This window comes from Halictus rubicundus, chromosome 1 (genome assembly GCF_050948215.1).
Source record: "Halictus rubicundus isolate RS-2024b chromosome 1, iyHalRubi1_principal, whole genome shotgun sequence".
Lineage (NCBI taxonomy): Eukaryota > Metazoa > Arthropoda > Insecta > Hymenoptera > Halictidae > Halictus > Halictus rubicundus.
In genome coordinates, this window is record NC_135149.1 from 27,713,925 (window position 1) to 27,740,498 (window position 26,574).

Genomic DNA, 26,574 nt, shown 5'->3' on the forward strand with positions numbered 1-26,574 from the left:
TGACCAAATCAGGCGTGAAAGGTAACGCTTACAGGGCCGTTTTGCCTGATAACGAGATTAGGAACCAGCGCAGAAGTCATGTAGGTTCCAGGCGGCGCGGGGGATGCGCCGTTATGCCCGACTTGATGACCGAACGTTCCATTGGACACCATCGTTGGTGGTGCATAGTTGCCTGAATTGACGTACATCAACGGCATCTGTGGCATCTGTAAAATGTTCTAATTAGCAGAGGATCGTCCGTTAAAATTTGATACATGCAGTCTAACGCTCTGTATACGGCAGAACTGGGCAAAAGTATAGAAGAATATTCGTCATTCGCAAATAACAATGGAATTCAGCAATATTAAGGGACAACAAAGTGTCTCAATCCTCGATCGCCGGCTTGGTGTCGCTAATCGGCAGACTATAGTGTAATGTTATTCGTTCCCCAATCGTTATGACAATGCCCAACTCTGGTATATAGGAACTGCTATTAGAGATCTGCTCTATACTGATAGCTGCACGAAGGCGATCGATGAAGTACCTGATTGGAAGTCGGGGTATTTGGGGGCGTGGGTACTCTGTACATGACAGGTTGTGGTTGTATCGTCGCTTGACCTGGCGGGTAATATGTGGGGACCATGTGAACCGGTGGCTGGTAGCTGTATTCTCCCGGTGTCGGTGTCACAGCGGGCACCGAATTGTAAGGAACTGGGTAGCTGCCCACATAATTGGCTGAAATAGAAAATGTATAATTAAATAATCAATACAGGAAGGGACACTTCCGAGAAGAGGAGCTCGACTCACAGTTTGATTGGCTCGGAGGCGTCATAGTTTGCGCGTTAAAAGAATAATTCGTCGTGTATCTCTGTTGCTGGTGCAACGGTTGTCTATCACCTGGACCCTGACTGACCGAAAGTGCTGTACCAGGCGGTGGTACAAAATACATTGTTTGTTGCGCCTGAAATAAAATATTGCGATAACAATATACCGAGTACTGAGTCCTTTAACGTTTTCTACCTACCAGAAAATATTCTTTTAAATGTTTATTCTCTAACTAGTTACAGCTGTATTAAAATCCTGAACCGTGAATCGCATAATTTGAAAAACTATTGAATATTCGCCGATAGGTAGTTAATACTGTCAGTCGTTATAACAAGTGTACCGGGACTGAGTTTGGCGGCGGCTGCCAATAGTTCTGCGGCATAGACTGCACATTTTGAACCGCCTGATGCGTAGACGGTTGCGGTTGCGGATAAGAATGCGGTGGCGTCGAATGATTATCACCAGACAGACGCTGATCGTAGATACTCATACCCATAAAATATCCAGACAGTTCCGTTATTTCCTAAAGTCAACAACACCATTGTTCTAACACCTGAATTGGCCATTGTACATATAGTGTCAGCGAAATCAGTGGTTCTCGACCTTTTTCTTGACACGCCCCCTAATCTTTACGTCAACTCAAATTTTGTTCCCAGTCTTTCAGGGGGCCGGCAGGCATTTGGCCTTGACTGTCACGCTGTGTTATCCTGTGCCTTTTTTCTAGACATTTTACGTCTTCAATAAGTAAGTAATCAATAAAAAATGCATACCACCGTGTTTGTACATGTCTTTGCTACGTCTGTATAGAGCCTTTTTTTCGATACGAACACTAAATCTCTCGAAATTAAGAGAATCTTTCAGCGGCAGCCATCTTGTGACGTCATACCTGCTTCAGAATTCGAATTTTCTGCTGAATATTACAAATTACTCCACGATGAGGTGGAAATTCGCAATTTGGGCTCCATACAGACGTAGATTGGACTTTTAGGAAACACAATTGACCACTTCTAAACTGCTCATTGCAATATTGAAGCGGCAGTTTGTCTAGATTTTGACCATTGCATACGTATATGGATTTCAAACCATGCCGGCCCCCTTAATTCAGCTCCCTAATATAATATACTGTAATATTTAAAAAAAATCCTCGCCAGAAACGGGTTAGCAGGCACTTCGCGTTCCCCAGGTTGAGAACCACCGACCCAAACGCTCGTTACCGTTGTCTGCGACACTGGTCCTTGTTGCACAGGTACTGCATAATTCGCGTAAACCGAGTTCTGATTAAATACATCCCCTTGGCCGTTATTCTGTACATTCGGCTGACCCTGGTTCGGATGAGGAGCCATCATCACAGTCTGCTGCCCTACTGGGGGTGGATAAACACCCGGGTTGTACGATTCTGAGGTAGGTATGTATGTGGTATACGGTTGAGCCGTTTGGTTGTGGTTACAAGATTGCACCGTCGACGACGACTTGACTAGAGTTTGTTGCTGTGGCTGGTGTTGTTGTTGTTGTTGTTGTTGTTGTTGTTGTTGCTGCTGCTGCTGCTGCTGCGGCTGCGGCTGCGGCTGCGGCTGCGGCTGCGGCTGCGGCTGCGGCTGCGGCTGCGGCTGATGTTGGTGATGATGTTGATGCTGCTGCTGATGCTGCGGTTGATGTTGTTGCTGCGGCGGCGGCTGCGGCTGATGCTGAAGCTGTGGAGTCAGCTGCGGAGGTGGCGTGAAGGGTAAACTAGGCGAGGTCGCGCTGTTCGTCACGTGGGTGACCGTCGTTGCATTACCACCGTTGCTGTTGTTATTATTATTGTTGTGGTTGTTGTTGTTGTTATTGTTGTTCTTGTTCAGCTGTGACCTCTTTCGACCCTCGTTCCTCCCGTTGTTGTTGATCATCTTGGATGGCTCGGACGGCTCAGTGTTCTTCGGTGACACGGCGTTCCTGTCGTTCTCGTGCGGCGACACAGCAGCGGTATAAAACTTTGGCGGGTTCTCCGGGTCGAAACGGTATATCGAGCCGTCCGGATTCGTGTACGGCTGGTTCGTCTGCGGGTTGATGATTATGCTACCGGGCGGCACGCTGGATATACTGGTGACCGCCCACATCACCGTCTGGTTGTTCGACTCCGGCGAGGCGAGGTCCTGACTAGATACTTGGGTGTGGCTGCACGTCATGTTCGCAACCGGCGACGGCGACGGCGACGGGGATATCGTCGCGTCGCTGCGCTGACTCTGCGACTTGTAGCCGCTGCTCGAGGGGCTCAGTCGTGAACACATGCTAGCACCTGAATCTGCAACCGACATGTCCATTCTGTAGACAAGATGCTCATAGGCTTCTTACAAGAATATACAGGGTCCTCCAAAGGAACCTTTGACTGTCTCAGAATCTTTTATGCCTTGAACTTATTGTCGAATACATTTTTGTTTTCCAAAATGCTCTGCTTCTGAGACAATCGATCTATCCGGGACTTTTTGGGGACCCTGTATTGTAATAGGAAGAGTAGCAAACCTTGCTTCATAAGACGAGCACCAGCGCTGTGAGTAGATGTGACACTGTCCCCTCTGGACAGCATGCCTCTGGTATAACCACCGAAACTGAAGGATTTAGAGACGGACGGCCTCAGAACTCCGCTTCGACAGGACTCTCTCCCGTCGAAGGACTCCCCTTTCATCAACTTCGTTTGCCTTAAAAATGAAGGTAAAACTTATTGCTTGAAAACAATTATTCAGCCTCGTTCGAAGACTATTGATAGACTCCTGCGAGGTAAATTGACTCTCAAGTGATTAATGTTCCTACAGCGAACACGTGAACATGTTCGATGACTTTATTCACCTCATCATGTGGTCCGAAGGATGCAGCAGACGGTATTTGGCAGACTCAGAACTCTCCGAAGAGGACCAGTAAGGCCAGGAATGAACTTCGTTGCTGTCTCCACTGTTATCCTTGAATATCCTTCGCCTGGCACGCTCGTACTCCTCCTCCCGTTCCTCGAAGCTCTTGCTTTGCCGGCAATAGTCCCCGGACAATCTATCAGGCGATTTGAAGTTGAAGTTGTCCTCGAACGAGCTCGAGTCTCGTTTCAAGATACTTCTGCGAGGCTCCTCCGACAAGATCAGATCGTCCCTGATGTGCTCCTTGAAACGGGTGTTGGGAATCCGCATGTTCTTCGTCCTGGTGACTACCACGCTTGAACCGGACTGATCCACGTTGTGCTCCATCCCGAAATAAGCAGCCACACGGTGCACCAGCATCCTGTTGTACGAGGACATGTTCGGGAACTTGTGACAGACCTTCTGCGTGTCCTTCGCGAACTCTATTAGATCCTTCTCGATTTTCAATAGGACGGTGCGGTCCTTCTGGTTGCGATTTATGGTCTCCGCGATGAAGTGCTCCAAATCTATGCCGGTGCTGTCCGTGTACAGCTCTGTGCTGCTGTCTGTGAATAGATAAGGTGAAAGGAACTTATCAGTGTCCAGTTGCATTCTAGAAGTGCTCCGTTAAACCTTTGCGGTCCGAAGTAAATTCTCGTATTTTAAAACTTGTTTCAATATAGTGTCATTTAATTATGCTCCCAAATATAGCTTGGCTAGCCTATGCAGAACAGCTGAGAAATATTACAATTGTTGTTACATGCCATGAAATCATGACATTATTGTCTAACGCGCTGTAAATCAGTACAATAAGTAACGTCGAGTTCAGAAGTTAATGTCGGGACTGGCTCGGTGGATAGCTGTTCTGCAGGTTCGCCAAAGTTAAATCTAAACTAGGATAAGTACAGAGGAAGACTAAATAGAATGTACTTGACGAGTTAGCTAATAATTGATGAGTTGTGGTAATAAATGTTAGCGAATTTTTAGGGGACAGTTCAGACCTCTGGACAGACATGGCGAAGCACTGTCGAAACTGCCTTGGGACGAGTTCTGGTGCCTGAGCTTGTGCCTGGAGCCCGGTCTGCTCACGGAGAGAGTGTTCCCGCATTGCGTGCCGCACTGATTGTTGCATATGTTCAGGGTGTTCGGTCGACGTTGCTCCGACTTCTGATTGTTCTGATTGTTCTGGGCCAGGTTGATGCTCTTCGGCGAGTGCTGCAACGCCTGGCCGGACTTCGTCGGCGACACGGGCGTCTGTAGCAAGCCGGGCCGGTCGTTTTGATTGTTCTTCACGCAGTTATTGCATTTCTGAATCACGTTCGAACCGGTCATCTTGGAACGCTGGGACTCCGACTTATTGCCGTTCGTTGGGGATGTGTTATTCTTTGGTGAGTGAACTTGAGAAGGACTAGATTGACCTGGAAATATATGCCTGAAGTTACTATCGAGCTGGTAATCCTCCCAGTCCTTTAAATAAGTTGTTAATCGCTGATGAGTGAGACTTAGAACGATCAGAGTAAGTTGAGCATGTGAAGTTGAAGTTACTGTCAAGCTCATGAGCCTTTGCAGTAGCTGAAGACGTTGGAAGTTACCGTTTCGCGACGGAGCTCGACAGGTAGGTGAAGTAGCCGTGTTGCGCATCTGCTTCGGGGACTGGTTCGGACAGAGATTGCTGTTGAACATTGACTCGTTGTTGTTGAGCTTGGCGTTGGTAGAGTTAGGGGACAGGTTGCCAGCGTGCTTTCTCTCCCCGTCCACCGACTGAGGACTGTGCGGAGAAGACGAACCGTTGTGTGGCTCCCTCGGGGGAGACGTCGACTCTCTCATGGCATGACTCCTGACCAGCAACTTTACCTTCGCAAAAATACATCATCCAATTAGACAAGGCACTTGAAATTCAAAATTAAAACTGTCAGGTGAGAACCTTGTACACTGAAAGGTAACAACACAAAAAGGTAGAAATCCCTAGCGTAATCGTACGGTGCTCTTCAGGATTGTCTTCAGCATCTCAACTACACCAAAAAAAAAAAAAAAAAAAGGTTTATGCTAGCCCTTTCCAAGTACAACTTCCTGCTCCTAGCGTTGTCAAGAGTCTAGCTGACCAGGTGACTCCCAGCTCGGCCCACAGAAAAAGGGTTTTAACGTTTTTGGCAGCCGTTGCTTTTTGTGCAATTGATTCTGGATTATCGAGACGTACCCTATTACGAAAGTTCTTGTTCTCAGTGTCGGCCTTATCGGGTGGACAGGAGGGCGAGGTACGATGAAGCGAGGGTGAGGAGCCGACATTGGGATTGGCATTCCCGTCTATCATATCCGACTCCGAGTTGCTCTGATATGACGCGTTCGGGCCACCTATGACGAAGCCTTGCCTGGAAGACGGCAGTGAGGGCATTCCTCCTCCCACGACCACCGTGGGACTCTCAGGTCGGCTGTGCGACCTGCTGCCTTTATGCACCACTATGCTTGGTACTGCAACAACCAAACGGAACTCTGATGTGGATCTTCTTCGACGCGATCGGCTGGGACTAAGGGGCCGGGACGATCAATGGAAAGCGATGATCTCGCGACGACAATGCTTGGATCCACCTGGACACTCGTCCACTTCTCTCCGAAGGTGTTTAGGCATTGCAAGATCTCTAAGCTCCTTGTAATTTGGGTCTGAATACAGTGAATTCTCGATATTTGTCAGCAACACGGGTCTTGATAGCGACATGTATCGTCCAGGAGACGACTGATACCCCGCGGTAGTGGGGACAATTCCGCGACGTTTATCACCCAGGCCTTCGCGACATATACAGAGAAATCACTGTAGATCTACTCGTCTATTCATCTTCAAAGTTATGTAAAAAAGTTTTTTATTTAAAAAGTTTTACAAGAGACATGGTCACTTTTAGCTAGAGATCTAGAGGGATCTCGAAGCTTCTCGCAACTTGGGCCTGGACAGATCCAAGCACTGCCATCCAGAGATCAGTCGGAGGCTCTTACTGCTGGGGGACACAATCAACAGAAAGCGACGATCTCTTGATGACAATGCCCGAGTCTACCTAAACACCTATTTGGACACCCCCTGCTACACCTAAATGACTCACTCACTATCTAAAAGGAGCTGAGAGAATCTTCCCCGAGTCTAGGTAGACCCAAGCACTGCCATCCAGAGATCAGTCGGAGGCTCTTGGGAACTGCTGGGGGACACAATCAACAGAAAGCGACGATCTCTTGATGACAATGCCCGAGTCTACCTAAACACCTATTTGGACACCCCCTACTACACCTAAATGACTCACTCACTATCTAATAGGAGCCGAAAGAATCTTCCCCGAGTCTAGGTAGACCCAAGCACTGCCATCCAAGAATCAGCCAGGAAAAGGGGATCGGGGACCAGGAGTTTCTTGAAGCTGATGGAATTTGTTGACCAGGTCGAGACAAATATAGCAAAGGTGAGGATCGCGGTTCGACTGGGTGGTTAGCGAAAGTATTGAAGCTCCTGGTCGTGATTCACCTGGTTCGATATGGTAGGGACTTTCTGGGAACTGGCGCAAATTGTATGCATAGCTCGCCGTAGACGGCTAACAGCGGGCGTGAATCACTGTGCGGAGGAAGGACGCAAGGTGTAGAGGGGCTCGGGACGAGGACGAAAAATCGTGAGCGGCACTTACTCTCCAGGCGGGCCATGTGTTAAATGCGTCATGGGGTTACGGTGCAGGACTCTGCAACTGGTGGGTTCAAACAGGTGTAATTGGGTTAGTACGTGAATCGTTCGGGTGGCGTGCAGCTCGTGGGGCTGATACAAGGAGCCAGACCACTGCACGTCCACCTTCCAACATCGTACACTCTGGAAGCAGATACAAACACGGTCAACGATTTGTTCGGTTCGTTTCGTCCCGTCAGAAACACAGGACGCTGTTAAGTGTTAGAACATGCTCGCACACCTGCAAATTAATAGTCGACCGGCGTTCGAGCGTTCTTCAAGCGCACAACAGGCTTTATGGTAAGCTAGGTCCACACTGAAGCAACGTCCAGCGACTTTTAGGCGATGAAAAAGTTGCTCGATGGTGATTCAGTGTGGACGTAGCTTTATGCTGCGATTTCACCGCTGCAACATTTATTCGATAGGATGGTTGAGGTCTTAGTCATGCTTTCAGGCTGTATCTCCACTTGTAAGTTCAGATTCCTCAAGCAAGCTTCATGAAATATTTTTAAGCCACTTCTTCGCTGGTACAAATTTAGTCGAGTGCAGTTAAGACTTTAATTTCAACTTCTTCGAGTATATACTTTATGACGTCATGATAAGCCATGTCTCCACTTGAACGAGTTTACTCAAGCCTCCCAAGAGTGATTAATGTCTTAAATTCGCATTTTAGCTGCATTCCCACTTGTAGAATCTTGGTCAAGCTCTTCAAGTGTAGTCAAGGCTTTGAAACGTATTTTTAGGCTGCATTTCCACTTGTACTAAATATATTCAATCTCTTTGAAAGTACTTAAGGCTTTTATTGGAAATGTTCTTAAGCCACCTGTCCACTTGTGCGAATTTATTCTAGCGGAGTTATGACTGTGTAACATATTTTTAGGCTGATGTTCCACTTGTACTAAATATATTCAATTTTTAAAAAGTACTCTTTGAAATATGTTTAATTTTGGTTGTGGTTTCATAACATATTCTTAAGCTGCAGTTCCACTTGTGCAAAATATCAAGTTTCAAAATATTTTTTCTCGGCCTCCTCAATCAAGAAAAAGATATGGAAACGTATCCTTAAGCCCTACTCTCTCACTTTTAAAAATTCGCTTTCCAAGTGGAAACGAAGCTTTGTGATATACTCTTAAGCTGCGTCTTCGCTTGTACAAAATCTACTCGAGTTCTTCTACGCAATGCTTCGAAATGTATCCCGAGCCTCTTTAAATAGAAGAAAGACTTTATAACATATTTCCAAGCCACTATTACACGCGTGCGAATTTATTCAAGCTTCGGAATGAACATTATTTTGTAAATTGTCCAATGAAGTTGATTTACGGACAGGAAACGCGAACTCGGCTTTTTCGGACTTTCGATTGGCAGAATCGCAAAATTCGCTCCGAGAACGAGACAGGCGGGAACGACACGGGTCAAAGGAAAAATCAATGTAACATATTCGAAAATGGAAGTCCGACAAGTTCGGGACTTGGCCCGTTTCGAAAACGTCGAGGAGGAAGTTGTCGCGAACGGGTAACGAGTTTAGTTGCGAACTCGGCTGCGCCGGGGTTTAAGGGACGCACTAAAAGCAGCGTAATTTCAGATGAACGCGTGCACGATCCGGAAGTATTGTTAGTCATCGCCCGCCGTTAAATACTTGAAGGAGTCAGTGATATTTCATTCAGGCTAAATTTATTAACCACCCCTTTTCTCGATTATCGATTCTCCCACCATTATACTTTTCCCGCGGGGATTTATCACGATGTTTCGCATAATTTACTGGCCATTTTTATTCACAATTCTCTGGATTCGTGTATCAATGCCACTTTCGTGGGAATAGCTGTTTGACCTTTTATCAAACTTTATTTATGCTTCGAGCGCGCGATAATCAATCGACCCACACGGAAAAATTAATAGACGCCGCTGTTTCGGCGAATTTGATCACGTTTGACGCAAACTTCAATTTTTCGAGCTCGGGTCTGCTTTGACCCGGCGGATAGAAATCGTCATTTCCAAATAATCAGTGCTGGTCTCGTTTATGGAAATTGTCCGATGTGTTAAAATTGCGAAGGTCGCTGCATATAATGCGAACACAGACATTCTTTCACCAACCCACAGACACCACGACGAATTACAAATTCGGTAAACTCTCAAGACTTCAAAATGGGGTTCAGAACTTCTCGTCAGACGTCATCAAACTTGGTTCAAACTCTGCTTCCATCTCTCAAACCGAACATAAGCGGATACTGATCGACACATCTCCTTTAACACTAGAACTACCGAGTAATAAATTGTACATTCAAAACTGTAATAAATTGTAATTGTACTTCAAAACTGTATCTATTCAAACGTCATACGACATGCTTCGATAAAGAAGTTCGTTGGAAAATTTCTGACCAAAAAACATTTCCACAATTTCAGCAATTGCGAAAGCAAAAACTAGAAAAACAATCCTTTAATTAATTCGGTAGCTCCGGCGTTGAAGCATCAATCAACACCGCTGCGGTTTCAGCAGGTTCGACCACGAAGGACACAGAAATTTCTGAACCATCTTGAAGTATGATCGCACAGTTCGATCAGGGTCAAAAGGACGAACCACCCCGAGAAAATCCACGACAAACCTCCACAAACCGCTCTCCATGACGATCAAGAGACAAACAACGGGAACCATCTCCGCGATAGAACCTCAGAAACAGATCATCGTCGAACTTATCCTCTTCGCAACAAGACAACTCTACTCTTCAGCACAGGAAACAGTAGATCCGGGGCTCTGCAGTTCGAACATCGTCGAACACCAAAAAAAAAAGAAACTCACGCACAGACTCTCTTGTTTGTATTCAACCGATCGCACTATCCACTGGCTTGAAAACCATTCCAAAGGATCTTCGGAGATTTCGAGATCGCGGCGGCAAAGTTCTGAATCTTCGAGCGAGAGGCGAGCGAGTCGGGCCCGGGTCGGGCCGATTCCTCAATAGCAATCAGCCGGCCAATTTCCCGAAGTCGATCGGGTTAATGCAGGTCAACACCCGGGGATCGTGTGATCGGCTCGATCGCTCGGGCAACTGGCTAGATCACCGAACTGGCCGAAGACCTCGAACCTCGATGCTCCTCTTCGACTCGGAAGAGCCAGCCTTCCTCGAGCAAGGTGAAGAGCGAAGCGAGGATCGCGGAGGCGCGGGATATATCGTTTCGATCGAGCAGGTCTCCTCGGGATTCACTGGAGCGATCCAGGAGCGGCGGATCTCGGCGTGGATCATCCGACGACCTTCCGCCCGCGAATCCCCGTCGTTTTTTTCGTCCGGTGAACCGGACGCGCGCGTTGGCCGGGCTCCACGGCGTCTCGAAAATAGCAGTACACTCTTCCTCTGTCGGTGTGCGGCTATCTCGGCCGAGCTGCCGTTTCTTTTCCAAGAGGCTGCATCCCCTTTCGGGGGGGAGGCTGATTCGGAGGGTCGAAGATCTCAAGATAGAGAGAGGCAGAGAGAGAGGGGGGAGATAGACAGACAGAGAGAGAGAGAGAGAGAAAGAGAGAAGAAGATGGGAGTCCGAAGGCGGGAAAACTCCGGCGAGAGGAACGAGAGAACAGAGACCTGGACCAGCCGCAATCTATCGAGTGCAACGCGGCGCACGTCGCCACGAAACCGCTTTGCGCGAGAGACTGGGAGAGAAACGCGCTCGGCGGTCCCTCTGATCGTCGACGAGGATAGAACTAGTCGCGGGAGAAGGAGAGAGGAGAGAAAGAGAGAGAGAGAGAGAGAGAGAGAGTGGAACCAGTCGCCAACGAGAGGAACCGAGGCATCTAGAGGACACGGCGAGGGTTGCGGAGGGGCACCGACGCTGAATTTTGAGACGAGGAGAGAAAAAAGAAATGGGAAACCAGGGATAGAGGAAAAATCCTGCTACAAGAAGAGAGCGACGGAGAGAGAGACGGAGAAAGAGACCAGCTCGCGCACGCGTAACACCAGCCAAAGTCTACCGGGTGTGGAGTGAACCGCGCTCTTCGCTCTGTGTAGATGATCGCGCGACGTTATTGTGCTCTAGCCGATGCTCGATGATACTTCCGCGTGGGAGTTCATGGAATCGTGTTTGCCAACCGGATGATTTGCTGGGCTTACGAGTGCTGCGAGGCCGATTAGCGAACTTGCGTTTCAGGGACTCCGCCTTGCGGTCGGATCGTACCGGGTTTACTGTTTTAGCTTCGAACTTGAGAGTTGAGGGTCGAGACTTCAGACTTGAGACTTGACACTTGCGACTTGAGACTTTAGACTTCAAATTTGAAACTTCAGACTTGAGATTTGAGACTTGAGCCTTCAGACTTGAGACTCGAGACTTCAAATTTGAAACTTCAGACTTGAGATTTGAGACTTAAGCCTTCAGACTTGAGACTCGAGACTTGAGGCTTGAGACATGGTGCGTGATATTTGGAACTTTATGATTGAGACTTGAGACTTGATACGTGTGACTAGAAACTTAGGACTTGAAACTTGAAACTTCAGACTTCATACGCGAGAATTGAACCTTTGGTCTTGAGACTTGAAACTTCAGACTCGAGATTTGAAACTTAGGACTTGAGATTCGAGACATGAGATTTGAGACTCGACATTTGAGGCTTGAGACTTGAAACTTGATAGGTAAGACTTGAAACTTGAAATATGAGACTTCATACGTGAGACTTGAAACTTTGGTCTTGAGACTTGAAACTTGAGACTCGAGATTTGGAACTTAGGACTTGAGATTCGAGACATGAGATTTGAGACTCGAGATTTGAGGCTTGATACTTGAAACTTGATAGGTAAGACTTGAAACTTGAAATTTGGGACTTCATACGTGAGACTTGAAACTTTGGTCTTGAGACTTGAAACTTTGGTCTTGAGACTTGAAACTTGAGACTCGAGATTTGGAACTTAAGACTTGAGACTCGAGACGTGAGATATGCGACTTGAGACTTGAGGTGTGAGACTTGAAACTTCAGACTTGAAATTTGAGACTCGAGATTTGAGGCTTGAGACTTGAAACTTGATACGTAAGACTTGAGACTTGAAACTTGATACGTAAGACTTGAAACTTGAAACTTGAGACTCGAGACTTGAAACTTCAGACGTGAAACTTAAGACTGAGCCTTGGAACTTAAGAATTGATACGTGATACTTGAAATTTAATGCTTGAGACTTGAGACGAGTGACTTGAAACTTAGGACTTGACAGTTGATATGTGAGGCTTGAAACTTCAGACTTGAGATTTGAGACTCGAATCTTGCGGCTTGAATTTTAGACTTCAGACTAGAAACGTAACGCTTGAGGCTTGAGACTTGATACGTGTGACTAGAAACTTAGGACTTGAAACTTGAAACTTCAGACTTCATACGCGAGAATTGAACCTTTGGTCTTGAGACTTGAAACTTCAGACTCGAGATTTGAAACTTAGGACTTGAGATTCGAGACATGAGATTTGAGACTCGCCATTTGAGGCTTGAGACTTGAAACTTGATAGGTAAGACTTGAAACTTGAAATTTGAGACTTCATACGTGAGACTTGAAACTTGAGACTCGAGATTTGGAACTTAGGACTTGAGATTCGAGACGTGAGATTTGAGACTCGAGATTTGAGGCTTGATACTTGAAACTTGATAGGTAAGACTTGAAACTTGAAATTTGGGACTTCATACGTGAGACTTGAAACTTTGGTCTTGAGACTTGAAACTTTGGTCTTGAGACTTGAAACTTGAGACTCGAGATTTGGAACTTAAGACTTGAGACTCGAGACGTTAGATATGCGACTTGAGACTTGAGGTGTGAGACTTGAAACTTCAGACTTGAAATTTGAGACTCGAGATTTGAGGCTTGAGACTTGAAACTTGATACGTAAGACTTGAGACTTGAAACTTCATACGTAAGACTTGAAACTTGAAACTTGAGACTCGAGACTTGAAACTTGAGACTCGAGACTTGAAACTTCAGACGTGAAACTTAAGACTGAGCCTTGGAACTTAAGAATTGATACGTGATACTTGAAATTTAATGCTTGAGACTTGAGACGAGTGACTTGAAACTTAGGACTTGACAGTTGATATGTGAGGCTTGAAACTTCAGACTTGAGATTTGAGACTCGAATCTTGCGGCTTGAATTTTAGACTTCAGACTAGAAACGTAACGCTTGAGACTTGAGACTTGGAACGTGTGACCTGAAACTTGAGACTTGGGACTCGAAGTTTGAGACGTGATATTTGAAACTTGTGGCTTGAGACTTGATAAGTGAGACTTGAGACTCGATACATGAGATATGGAACTTGAGACTTGAGACCCGAGACTTGAAACTTCAGACTTGAGACTTGAGACTGAGCCTTGGAACTTAAGAATTGATACGTGATACTTGGAATTTAATGCTTGAGACTTGACACGTGTGACTTGAAACTTGATACTTATCACGTGAAGCTAGTAACTTCAGACTTCAGATTTGTGACTTAAGACTTGAGACTTGATACATGATACTTAAAACTTCATGCTTGAGGTTGAGACTTGATACGTGTGACTTCAAAGTTAGGGCTTGAGATTTGATGCGTACGACTTGAAACTTAATGCTTGAGGCTTGAGACTTGATACGTGTGATTTGAAATGTAGGACTTGAGACTTGAGACATGAGATTACTTAAAACAATATCAAAAGGTCAGATTGCATTCGAAAACCTCAACAGTAGGAACTGTATGATGATAGATTTAATGTAAATAATATAAAAACTATTTTGAATAATGTTAATGACAATTTTTAGTGGCAGAGTCGTCCTTCGAGTGCAAAAAGTCAATCTAGCACTGTAACTAGCTAACTCTTCTATTGCGCAAGCTATTGTGTTCTTTTAATGAGTTCGGATAATAGGGGTTCCGCGGTACCGTGAATTAAACAGGTATAAACCATCCAAACTACGTCGTGTTTGGAATCATTTCAACCAGAAAACCATGGCGAATATGTTGATGAAACACAACGTCGAACTACATCACGGAATACGTTTTCCCAACTAAAAAACTGCGATTCGAACAGCACAGAACGATCGCGCTCGAGACAGAATAGGGTTCTAAAAAATTTTTAAGAGCTCCAAGGGACATTTGAAATGGGACACCGTGATCTCCAAGGACATACCGTAACCATTCCAGGAGGAGGACAGATAGAAAAGGGAAGTTCGACGATAAAAACAATCCTCCTTGTCGTTAATACCGGGGCGCAATACCATTGAACAGCGGGAGCGCAAGATTTTCTTTTGCATCTTTTTCTTGGCCGAGTTTCCGCCTCCGTGGGAAACCAGGTCCACAGGATTAAGGATAACGTTAGCTCTGCATTTTCATTTGCGGGACATGTCTTCTGTGTTTGTACACCGGGCTGGAATCAAGTCGGCTTCTTCTGTCACTCTCGGTTGTTTCCTTTTGTTTTCGCCTCGGACAAATGGATTACGCGACGTTGAACTGACCTTCGTGGCCGTTGAAACTGCGGGGAAACATCTTCTCGGAGATTTGGGAACGTTGGTCTCCAATGAAACGACGGATGAATCTCGTTTTTCTTTTTGGCTGGATAGTTTATAAATATTGACAAAAATTTTCGACCGCTGGCCTCTTTTCTTTCTGCGACCTCTTCGACGATGAGTGCACTGCGAATCGTTGGGCATTCGTGGGGCTCGTAAATTTGACAAATTGTTTTGAGCCAAAGCATATGTTAATGGAAATTAATAGTAATTTATTTTATACCTCGAAGAAGATCTTGATCGCAAAAATTTGAATCATAAAATTCCTTCATCGCTTTAGATTGAACTGTTTGCACACGAGACACCTATTCGGATGATGTAGAACTCTTTGGTTCGGATAATCGAGGTTCCACAAAATCGTGAATTGAGCAAGCAAATAAGCTCCGAGCTACACCGTGCTTGGGCTCATTTTAACCGGAAAAACGTCAGGAATATGCCAATACAAGATTCACGAAAAAATAATTAAAGATAACAAAGCGTTCGTCGCAAAGCTCCGCTGATCGAAACTTGAAGTGTCTTTTCTCCGTGCCAACTCTTCCAGTTTCCCGTTTCAACGATTTCCCTTTTCAGCAGAGAGCTGTACATTTGCGCGGAAGTTGACAATTTGGCGTCGTTATTCATCCGACGGTAATTAAACGGGCCTCGAGGACGAGACTTTCTGCGGCGCGGGAGTCGGCCATTACCAGAAATTTATTCCGCAAAACGATTTGAATGGAAACGATCGATGTTAACGGAGGCTCTCGTGGCGCAAGCAGAACGCTACAAATTACTCTGTTGTGCGCACGCGAGCGCCCGGCGTGCATACAAGGATCTGGATGACGAATCTCGGCGATGCTCTTTTTTTTTCCGACGTCGGAGCCTCGGGAAAAATATGGAGGTCGACGTGAAAAGGTGTTCTAACCGACCGAGGGAAAATTGCGAGCGCCGCTTTCTCTTTTATGCTCACGGCCGCCGCCGTTGGAACGTCGAAAAACCGAAGGTCCTGGTTGAAGCTGCTTTTCCCGGAGAGAGAGCGAGAGAGAGAAAGAGGGGGGGGGGAGAGGGTTGTCGCAGGGTTCCTTTTTTCTTAGACCGGTGTTCCAGGAGGGAAACTCTCGTGCCACCCAATCGATACGATAAAGCAATTCGCGAGAACGACCGGGGAAATCTGTTTCAGGAGAAACTTTCATCCTCCTCGTCTCTCTCTCTCTCTCTCTCTCTCTCTCTCTCTCTCCCCCTCTCACGCGCGCATCGCAGCTCGAGGATTCATAAATCTCTGTAACAGTTGCTCTTTAATAAAGCTTACTCGAGGCCACTGAATCTTCGAGTTAGTTTAAGAGCCGTCCGAAGATGCGTTTGAAGCGCGGTAGTGCTTCACTACTTGTCCTCCGGGGAATATCGCGAAGATGGAGAAAAAAGGGTTGTGAGTGTTCGAATAAATCTGTCTAGAATTGCGTCGGGTTTTGTGGGAGACGAGTTTAAAGCACGGTAGTGCCTCTCTACTAGTCTTCTGAGAAGTATTATGACGATAGAGGACACAACAAGTCGATGACTGCTCGAACGTGTCTCTTGAGGTTTGTAGACTGCATGAGGTTCTTGAGAGATCGATAAAATTACAGTACTGCCTCTCAACCTGCTCTCCGAAGAATATTGTGCGTTTACGATACAGTAGTGCCTCTCTACGAGTCACTTAAGAAGTATTATGACAATAGAGGAAACAAGGAGACAACGAATTCTCAAATAAATCTATTTAGGTCTGCAGATTATACGAGATCTTTGGTAGATGGCTTTAAAGTACAGTACTGCCTCTCTACTAGTCACTTAAGAAATATTATGACAATAGAGGAAACAAGGAGACAACGAATTCTCAAATAAATCTATTTAGGTCTGCAGGTTATACGAAATCTTTGGTAGATGGCTTCAAAGTACAGTACTGCCTCTCTACTAGTTTTTATTTGAGTGTATAGATTGTAGGGGTTCCAGTAATGTCTCCCTATTTGTCTTCAAAGATTTGTTAACACCGATATGTGTCTCTTTAGGTTTGTAGATTGCATGAGGTTCTTGAGAGATGGATAAAATTACAGTACTGCCTCTCTACTTGCTCTCCGAAGAATATTGTGCGTTTACGATACAGTAGTGCCTCTCTACTAGTCACTTAAGAAGTATTATGACAATAGAGGAAACAAAGAGATAACGAATTCTCAAATAAATCTATTTAGGTCTGCAGATTATCGGAGATCTTTGGTAGATGGCTTCAAAGTACAGTACTGTCGCTCTACTAGTTTTTATTTGAGTGTATAGATTGTAGGGGTTCCAGTAATGTCTCCCTATTTGTCTTCAAAGGTTTGTAGACTGCATGAGGTTTTTGAGAGATGGATTTAAAGTACAGTACTGCCTCTTTACTAGTTTCTATTTGAGTGTATAGATTGTAGAGATTCCAGTAATGTCTATTCGTCTTCGAAGGCTCGTTAACACCGATATTTGTTACTGAAACGACAAAAGCAAAGAATTATGCATCTGCTAGTACGGTAATGTCTCTCTAGTAGTCTCGGAAGTGGATTTACTGCGAACACAGCATACTCTTAGTAACAGTGAACGATTTCCAATAAACTTGAACGTTAAAAAAGTCCATCTAACATGATTGCAAGATTAAATATACATTTGCGGACTACGGTAACGCCCCTGTAATAGACCCGAACGATTAAGAAACGCGTGATACTTCTCCCGAGTCTGAACGATTTCCAATAGACTTAAACACCAAAACAATAATCTTTTAATATCACACGAGCATTAAACATAAATTTCGGAACAACAGTAGCGCCTCTGTAGTAGGTCACAGCGATTCAAAACGCATTTAACAGCGATCTATCGCCTGTTTAGCGACTCTAAGCGATTTCCAATAAACCTCAAGCACAAAATCACTCTGTAACAGTTCCGGAAAGCTGGGAGATAAATTCCAGGAGTACGGTAAAGCCTCGCTGCTAGTCCGTTCTCGATATAACACCTGTTCCTTACGTCCTATCCATCTGACAATGATGTATCACTGTTCGGTGCACAATTTAACCCTCGTGGGGTCTTCGAGCGCCGCAAACATATGTTAGTCGATGTTTAATGAACGCTTTGAGTGTCAGCCAAGTAATCTGAAAAATTGGTTAAAATAAAAATGGAGAAGTTGAGATACGTGATACTGATCCTAACCAAATTCGCTACAGTTCATACAACAAATTATAAAACTGAAATTATTTCTGAGGATCGAATGAAGACTAAAAAATTCCCCATAGGAGAAATAGTTGACGGAGCGGGTTGAGTAACAAATCGAGGCGGCTCGTTAGCAATCGGCGACTATAACAAACAGTATGTTCCCGCGAGGGAAGTCGATTTTCAGGGCCCGTTGCCAAGATACTCGCAGGGAAAAAGGCATCGGAAAGAGCAAGCCCGTTTCGGCGCTGCTCGTTTCGTGACCCGTGTTTCCGGTTCCCGGGGACAATCCGTTTGATCGTGGTTGATAATTGCGGAGAAGGACTATACACGTCAGCTGTAAAACTTTTACTGTCCCATATTCGGGGAGACCGCGTTTCCCTGGAAACTACTATACTCCTGGATACCTCTCGCGCAGGTATTCTCCTACACACACGTCCGCCACGTGTGCGCGCGCGTACGTGTGCCACCGTATGCACGTGCGTGTACGTATGACTGGCTGCGAATGGTGTCTATGACCCATATAACACGCCCAAGCGTAACTAGGTCGTGCACCCCTGTATCCCCTGGAATAATACAGGGTGTCCTCTTTTTAGAAACACTGCGGAGACCACGTTCGATAACGCAACACCACCCACGCGATTATTTCCCAAAATTCCATAGACTTCTCCAAAGGAATATTAACGATTTTATGGAATGATTTCAAGGTCGATCTGTGGGCTAAGAAATTGATTTTTGCGTTTCACGAGGGCTACCCTCTCTGACCTACTTCTGAAAAGGTCGATTGTTGGGTGAAATTTTTGGTAGCGATTTTTTAAGTCCCTTTGCGCTCGAAGCTGGTTTAGTTACTAAAACTCAAACATTTTTTGAATTGGAAAATTGCAATTTAGAACAGTTCTAACAGTTTATGTGATTTATTTATTTTTATGTGTATGCAGTTTGTTGCTATTACTCGTACTTACAACACGTAATTTTTTTGCAATTTCTTAGATAAAAATATAGTAATGTAGAAGTTGTGTTGAGTAGTATAAATTTCGAAACATATGGATTCCCTTAAATTTCTCAGTTCGGTGGAAAAACCAACTTTGCGAAAAAGAAAAATTTGGAAATCACAAATTTTTTTGCAATTTCTTAGATAAAAATATAGTAATGTAGAAGTTGTGTTGAGTAGTATACATTTCCAAACATATGGTTCCCTTAAATTTCCCAGTGCGGTGATAAATCCAATTTAGCGGAAAAGAAAAATTTGGAAATTGCAAATTTTTTACAATTTCTTAGATAAAAATATAGTAATGTAGAAATTGAGTTGAGTAGTAAAATTTTCAAACATATGGATTCCCTTAAATTTCTCAGTTCGGTGGAAAAACCAACTTTGCGAAAAAGAAAAATTTGGAAATCACAAATTTTTTGAAATTTCTTAGATAAAAATATAGTAATGTAGAAATTGTGTTGAGTAGTATACATTTCCAAACATATGGATTCCCTTAATTTCTCAGTTCGGTGGTAAAACCAATTTAGCGGAAATGAAAAATTTCGAGATTACAAATCTTTTGCAATTTCTTAGATAAAAATATAATAATGTAGTAATTATGTTCATTAGTATAAATTCCCAAACATGTGGATTCCCTTAAATTTCCCAGTTCGGTGGAAAAACCAACTTTGCGAAAAAGAAAAATTTGGAAATCTCAAATCTTTTGTAGTAAAATTTCCAAACATATGGTTCCCTTAAATTTCCCAGTGCGGTGATAAATCCAATTTAGCGGAAAAGAAAAATTTGGAAATTGCAAATTTTTTACAATTTCTTAGATAAAAATATAGTAATGTAGAAATTGAGTTGAGTAGTAAAATTTTCAAACATATGGATTCCCTTAAATTTCTCAGTTCGGTGGAAAAACCAACTTTGCGAAAAAGAAAAATTTGGAAATCACAAATTTTTTGAAATTTCTTAGATAAAAATATAGTAATGTAGAAATTGTGTTGAGTAGTATACATTTCCAAACATATGGATTCCCTTAATTTCTCAGTTCGGTGGTAAAACCAATTTAGCGGAAATGAAAAATTTCGAGATTACAAATCTTTTGCAATTTCTTAGATAAAAATATAATAATGTAGTAATTATGTTCATTAGTATAAATTCCCAAACATGTGGATTCCCTTAAATTTCCCAGTTCGGTGGAAAAACCAACTTTGCGAAAAAGAAAAATTTGGAAATCTCAAATCTTTTGTAGTAAAATTTCCAAACATATGGTTCCCTTAAATTTCCCAGTGCGGTGATAAATCCAATTTAGCGGAAAAGAAAAATTTGGAAATTGCAAATTTTTTACAATTTCTTAGATAAAAATATAGTAATGTAGAAATTGAGTTGAGTAGTAAAATTTTCAAACATATGGATTCCCTTAAATTTCTCAGTTCGGTGGAAAAACCAACTTTGCGAAAAAGAAAAATTTGGAAATCACAAATTTTTTGAAATTTCTTAGATAAAAATATAGTAATGTAGAAATTGTGTTGAGTAGTATACATTTCCAAACATGGATTCCCTTAATTTCTCAGTTCGGTGGTAAAACCAATTTAGCGGAAATGAAAAATTTCGAAATTACAAATCTTTTGCAATTTCTTAGATAAAAATATAATAATGTAGTAATTATGTTCATTAGTATAAATTCCCAAACATGTGGATTCCCTTAAATTTCCCAGTTCGGTGGAAAAACCAACTTTGCGAAAAAGAAAAATTTGGAAATCTCAAATCTTTTGTAGTAAAATTTCCAAACATATGGTTCCTTTAAATTTCCCAGTGCGGTGATAAATCCAATTTAGCGGAAAAGAAAAATTTGGAAATTGCAAATTTTTTACAATTTCTTAGATAAAAATATAGTAATGTAGAAATTGAGTTGAGTAGTAAAATTTTCAAACATATGGTTCCCTTAATTTTCCCAGTGCGGTGATAAATCCAATTTAGCGGAAAAGAAAAATTTGGAAATTGCAAATCTTTTGCAATTTCTTAGATAAAAATATAGTAATGTAGAAATTGAGTTGAGTAGTAAAATTTTCAAACATATGGTTCCCTTAATTTTCCCAGTGCGGTGATAAATCCAATTTAGCGGAAAAGAAAAATTTGGAAATTGCAAATCTTTTGCAATTTCTTAGATAAAAATATAGTAATGTAGAAATTGTCTTGAGTAGTATAAATTTCGAAACATATGGATTCCCTTAATTTCTCAGTTCGGTGGTAAATCCAATTTAGCGGAAAAGAAACATTTGGAAATGTTGGCGGGCATTTTTAAATTTTTGCGTTAAATTTTTTGCAATTTCTTAGAGAAAAATATAGTAATGTAGAAATTGTGTTCAGTAGTATAAATTCCCAAACATGTGGATTCCCTTAAATTTCCCAGTTCGGTGGAAAAACCAACTTTGCGAAAAAGAAAAATTTGGAAATCTCAAATTTTTTGAAATTTCTTCGATAAAACTATAGTAATGTAGAAATTGTGTTGAGTTCTAAAAATGTTCAAACACATGGATTCCCTAAAATTTCGCAGTTCGGTGACAAAACCAATTTAGCGGGGAAAAAAAAATTTTTGGAAATGTTCAAAACGTTTTGAGGGAAAGATGAACCATTTTGCGCGCACTCGAAGGCCACCGGTTGCCCTAGAAAAATTACATCTGATCTTTTATTCATCGCGAACTACCTTCAACTTCTTCGATCGTTTATGACACGCGACCAGGCTATTCCCACTCGATGACGCATCCTGAATCAGCCGGGATACTAACTGCGGCCTGCTTTCCGCAGGATCACGCCCCGCGGAAGGACTAAAAGACTATAAACGAGCGGCGATGTGGGCGCGCTCCGTTTGCCGATGCCTCGACGCCGGTTTTGCGCAAACATTCCCGACGCGACCCTAAAAACCAGCGACGACGATCGATACAACCGTTCCGGCGAATGGAAACCGGGATCCTTTAACCACCCGACAGGACATTAATCCTCCGATTATCGACGGCTGAGTGGCTGAATCGAGTCGAATTGAATTTATATGAAACGCGGTTAAACCCCGGCCCCGGCGATCCGCGAAACGACGAACGTTTTGCAAACGAGCTGTGCCTTGGAAATGCAGCGCGCTGCTGTTCTTCGATGCGAGGTCCTCTTTGTGATCAAAGAGAACTATGACAAAGCGTTTAGAACTGTGCGAGATCAAATTACAGATGAATTTAATTCAGCCTTTTCAAGGATTTTTCAGTGTTTTTAAAGGCTGGTGTTGTCCCTGTAAAGGGTATTTCGAATCGAGTTTCTTCGAAGGAAAAACTGCCATTCAGTAGTATCCCGAATACAATATGGCTGCCTTTGATGGGAGATAGAGGTTCCTGTAACGTTGAGATTATGCTGCAGCGTGGGAAATTTAACGAGCTCGAAATGAATTTCTGAAGAACTTTTTAATGTGCCCGAGAATGAACGTGTTCATGCAGATTGTCCTCAAGATTAGGGGCTTTTTAGAAGGAAAGGACTATTGAATTCTTGTTGCGTTTTAATACGAATTCGGGCACGGAGTTTTGCGCTGACCTGGTACAATATGGCTGCACTTGCGTAGAATAAGTACTTAAAAAGAGTTTGAGATCACAGGATATTAAATTTTAGCTGGATCTCATTCAAGATTAATTTGTGTAATAAGTGCTGTTTTGATGCGATCATGGAGGGATTAAATCCGCGCGTTTCAAGATGGCCGACAGTGTACGACGAGGAATTAATCCTCTCCGGGGCAAAGCAAAATATTTTAGCAGCTTTAAACATACACAGGCTCGAGTTTCGCGAAAGTATGCTCGAAACTGAACAGAGTCGTCAGCTACAATTTGCATCGATTAACGCTGCGAGCCATCGTAATTCGCGGGATTACCATCCTGTAACACGAAATAAAATTCTTTTCCGCCGAACGAAACTCTCTGGTGCTCGCGAATCTTGCGGAAAATCTATTCGAAACTGGTTTCAACGCATCGATCCGTGCGCGCCTCGACGCCATTTTCCAATTAAACAAATGTTATCTTTTCTGATGAAGCAAATAACTTGAAAAATTCACCGGCATTCGCCGATTGCAATTACATACTTCTCCCAAACAGACAACTATAGACAACAATTTTTAATTGGAGTTCTCTCAAACAACCTATGGAAATAGAAATTTGCATGAAGATTCGCACACTGTTTATTTACAATGCGGGAAATTCGATCGAATGCACAGAAGCTTCCACGTTTATTCCTAATCAAAATATTTATAATATTTGTTGTTATATAGAGTCGCTTCGAACTAGTTGTGCAAAGACAAGGAAAAGTTTGTAATAAAATTTCTAGTGACCAGATAGATCTTGACCGAGCTGTTGGATGTTTATTCAAGTGTTTAACTGTTTAACCTCTTAAGCACTGTACGCCGCTATAGTGGCTTCCGTGGAAAGCATCAGCTTGAACGGTACGCCACTATAGTGGCTTCCGTGGAAAGCATCAGTTTAAAAGCTACGGACCACTATAGTGGCTCTTTTGCTGGCCGCGGCCATACGCGCCGTCCCTGGGAGACAGAGTTGCGGACGAGCGCGCCGTACCTGGGAGCTGGAGTTGCGGACGGTTAATTAAGAGGTTAATTAACTATCGTAAGTTAACGTTTCTGTTCATGGAAACAGGAATAACGGTATAAGGGACGAATTTGGACATTGAAGATAATCTCGAACGGTTTCGTGTTTATTCAACTGTGTAACTATTGAATTATTTGCCCAAATAATATTTGACCTTTCTGTTCATTGCAAGCGAGAGTAAAGGGACAAAGCACGAACTTCGACAAGGGGTTCGTCCATTTTCTCGCTTCCCAAACTGATCCTTTCTGGGTTTACATCTGGGTCCTGCGTTATTCCCATCACCGTTCCACCGACTCAACACGAAAAGACAAATTAGGTTGAGCGAGATGAGGTACAAACGACGGTTAATCCCGTCAAAGAAAAATTCTCCGACGTCCTTCCCGACGCGTTGTCAGCCCGATGCTAAATTTACCGGGGGTAGATCGAACGGCTAATCTCTCTCGATCGCGATCGGATCTTGGCAGTTCAAAGGTTTACCTTGGAGAACCGACCCCGGTCCAGTTGTTGGCCGGTGAACGCCGACGAGGGAACAGCGCGAGCGAGAGTAAAAGAGAGAGAGAGAGAGAGAGAGAGAGAGAGAGAGAGAGAGGGAGAGGGGGTGAGAAAAAAAGCGACAGGAGGAAAGTGGGTCAGAGCTATTATCAGTAGCGCAGAATTAATCACGCTTCTATTCGTTCCATCGAGCGGTCGACCGGGACCGATGGTAATTAATGGTTTCGGGGATGAAATCACAGGTCCGCGGCCGCATGCTATTGTTCCAAAGAACGGTCCACAGTGTTCCCACGGACACCGGCTACGCTATCTTCCATAAGTATCCTGACACCTAGCATGTTCCAGTGAACGGCATATCGACGAACAACAAGGCTGTAATAGTTCTAAGCGGCCTGCAATGAAATTATTGCCGATCATTCTTACAACTAGACTGCGGATCTTTATGCAAAATAAAATTTCTCTGCATCAATTGCGGGAGATAGGAACTCTTTAATAATTTTAATACGTTCACAATGGTACATCGTTGTTCTTCAATTTTTCTGTTGTGTTAAATTGCGACCACTCGGTTCTGTTATAGACTGCGTGTCTTTTGCAAAATAAAATTTCTCTGCATCAATTGCGGGAGATAGGAACTCTTTAATAATTTTAATACGTTCACAATGGTACATCGTTGTTCTTCAATTTTTCTGTTGTGTTAAATTGCGCCAACTCGGTTCTGTTATAGACTGCGTGTCTTTTGCAAAATAAAATTTCTCTGCATCAATTGCGGGAGATAGGAACTCTTTAATAATTTTAATACGTTCACAATGGTACATCGTTGTTCTTCAATTTTTCTGTTGTGTTAAATTGCGACCACTCGGTTCTGTCATCGACTGCGTGTCTTTATGCAAAATCAAATTTCTCTGCATCAATTGCGGGAGATAGGAACTCTTTAATAATTTTAATACGTTTACAATGGTACATCGTTGTTCTTCAATTTTTCTGTTGTGTTAAATTGCACCAACTCGATTCTGTTATAAATAAGACTGCGAATCTTTGTGCAAAATAGAAAATGTTTGCATCGATTGCAAGACGCAGGAGCGAAATAACGATTTATTTCTTCTTTTAATTATTTTGTTGAGTTGAAACCAATGCGCTGATATCCTTAAGTCTTTTTAACCCATTTGCATCATTAGCGTATATATACGCTCAATTTATTTTTTCTTATAATGCTGAAATATGAAGTTCTTTTACTTGTAGACAATTTTTGTACTTAAATATAATTAAAAAAAAAGTTTGGTGCTGAAGGCCTTCTTTCCACATTTCCTTATGATGCAAATGGGTTAGTATGTCCACAGATTTACATTGTGGTTACCCATTTTTGTCATAAATGCCTAAAATCCGCAGCCTACTCAGATCTATACAATTATTGACGGTATAACTGTTTGTATGTAGACAATTTTTTAACCAGTTAGCTGTCGCGACCTCTTTGAAAAATGTGTACCTAAGTTGCGTCGCAAAAATTAACCGCTGTTTGAATTATAGCTGTTTTGACGAGTATACTCGTCATGACACAAAATATTGCCATGTCTTCATGACGAGTATACTCGTCAAACACAGTTAACCGGTTAAAAGACATTTTTGAAGGCAGTTCCCGTTGACACGTTAACCTTTCTACTGTTTCTGGCAAAGTCATTTAATTGCTCTTCCATAAATTGAATGATTGGATGTATTGGGTCAAAATGGACCCGAACTCTGCCGTCGTGTAGGAGAAACAGGTTTGGTGGATGGGCGTCGAAAGGGGCCGGTCTCGGCAAGGTGAATTTTTCAGTCGCGAGGAATCGCCCGGAAAACCCAATTCCAGGAAGTAACCTAATTCCTGCGGGAGGGATGACCCAGCCAGCCGCGAGGAGGTAGCCGGAGCACGCCAGGATGTTCCGCAGGAGGTGGGAACGTTGTACGGGGTCCCGTTGGAGGGGGTAGGTTAGAGGCTGCCAGGGGGGTACGTTCGGTTTAGCGATACGTGCCAGTCCGATGCACCCCTTGTCGCCATGGAAACGACCTACTCTCCCTGGACAGACGCATCGGCCGCCCTCCGCGTGTTAAACAGTCGAATAAAGGATATCTGCTGCTCTTTGAACCCTTCTTCCACCCTCCCGCACCCTCCCTCCCGGCCCTCCGCGCAACTCGAGGAGCAGCCGTGCGACGACAGCTGATCGCAGACTATGCTATACCATAGCCGTTGCACCCCGGTGATCTTGAGCTAGAAACTTCGACACGGTGACCCGATGCGGGGAATCGTGAACCATTAGAATTTCAGATTCGAAGGATAGACCTCGGGGAAATTTTGTTGTACGCTGCTACGGGATGATTCGTTGCTTCCGGTTCGGGTGGGGGAGGCTCGAAGGGAAAGGGTTGAGAAGTTTTATGGTTGATGCCTGGGCCGTTGGGGTGCCTCGCGGGAGAGGATGTAGGATACTCTTT

At 43.6% G+C, this 26,574-nt stretch overlaps 1 protein-coding gene across 7 annotated transcripts in view; it reads right to left on the bottom strand.

Annotated features, from left to right (window-relative positions):
* The window catches only part of LOC143359886 (uncharacterized), a 73,535-nt gene that overhangs the window by 5,719 nt on the left and 41,242 nt on the right, over nt 1-26,574 (bottom strand). Inside the window, exons 1-12 of one of the 7 annotated variants that reach the window (XM_076798224.1) lie at nt 9,954-10,129; nt 7,322-7,497; nt 5,863-6,134; nt 5,258-5,519; nt 4,667-5,083; nt 3,628-4,231; nt 3,304-3,479; nt 2,019-3,085; nt 1,145-1,327; nt 787-940; nt 524-714; nt 33-206 (exon numbers count right to left, since the gene is read on the bottom strand). In XM_076798224.1, the coding sequence (XP_076654339.1) occupies nt 33-206; nt 524-714; nt 787-940; nt 1,145-1,327; nt 2,019-3,085; nt 3,304-3,479; nt 3,628-4,231; nt 4,667-5,083; nt 5,258-5,519; nt 5,863-6,134; nt 7,322-7,337 (3,516 nt within the window). In that variant the 5' untranslated portion in view covers nt 7,338-7,497; nt 9,954-10,129. Of the gene's footprint in view, nt 1-32; nt 207-523; nt 715-786; nt 941-1,144; nt 1,328-2,018; nt 3,086-3,303; nt 3,480-3,627; nt 4,232-4,666; nt 5,084-5,257; nt 5,520-5,862; nt 6,135-7,321; nt 7,498-9,953; nt 10,130-26,574 lie in introns of those variants that run through there. The other 6 variants (XM_076798250.1, XM_076798241.1, XM_076798233.1 and 3 more) reach the window with 6 other exon arrangements.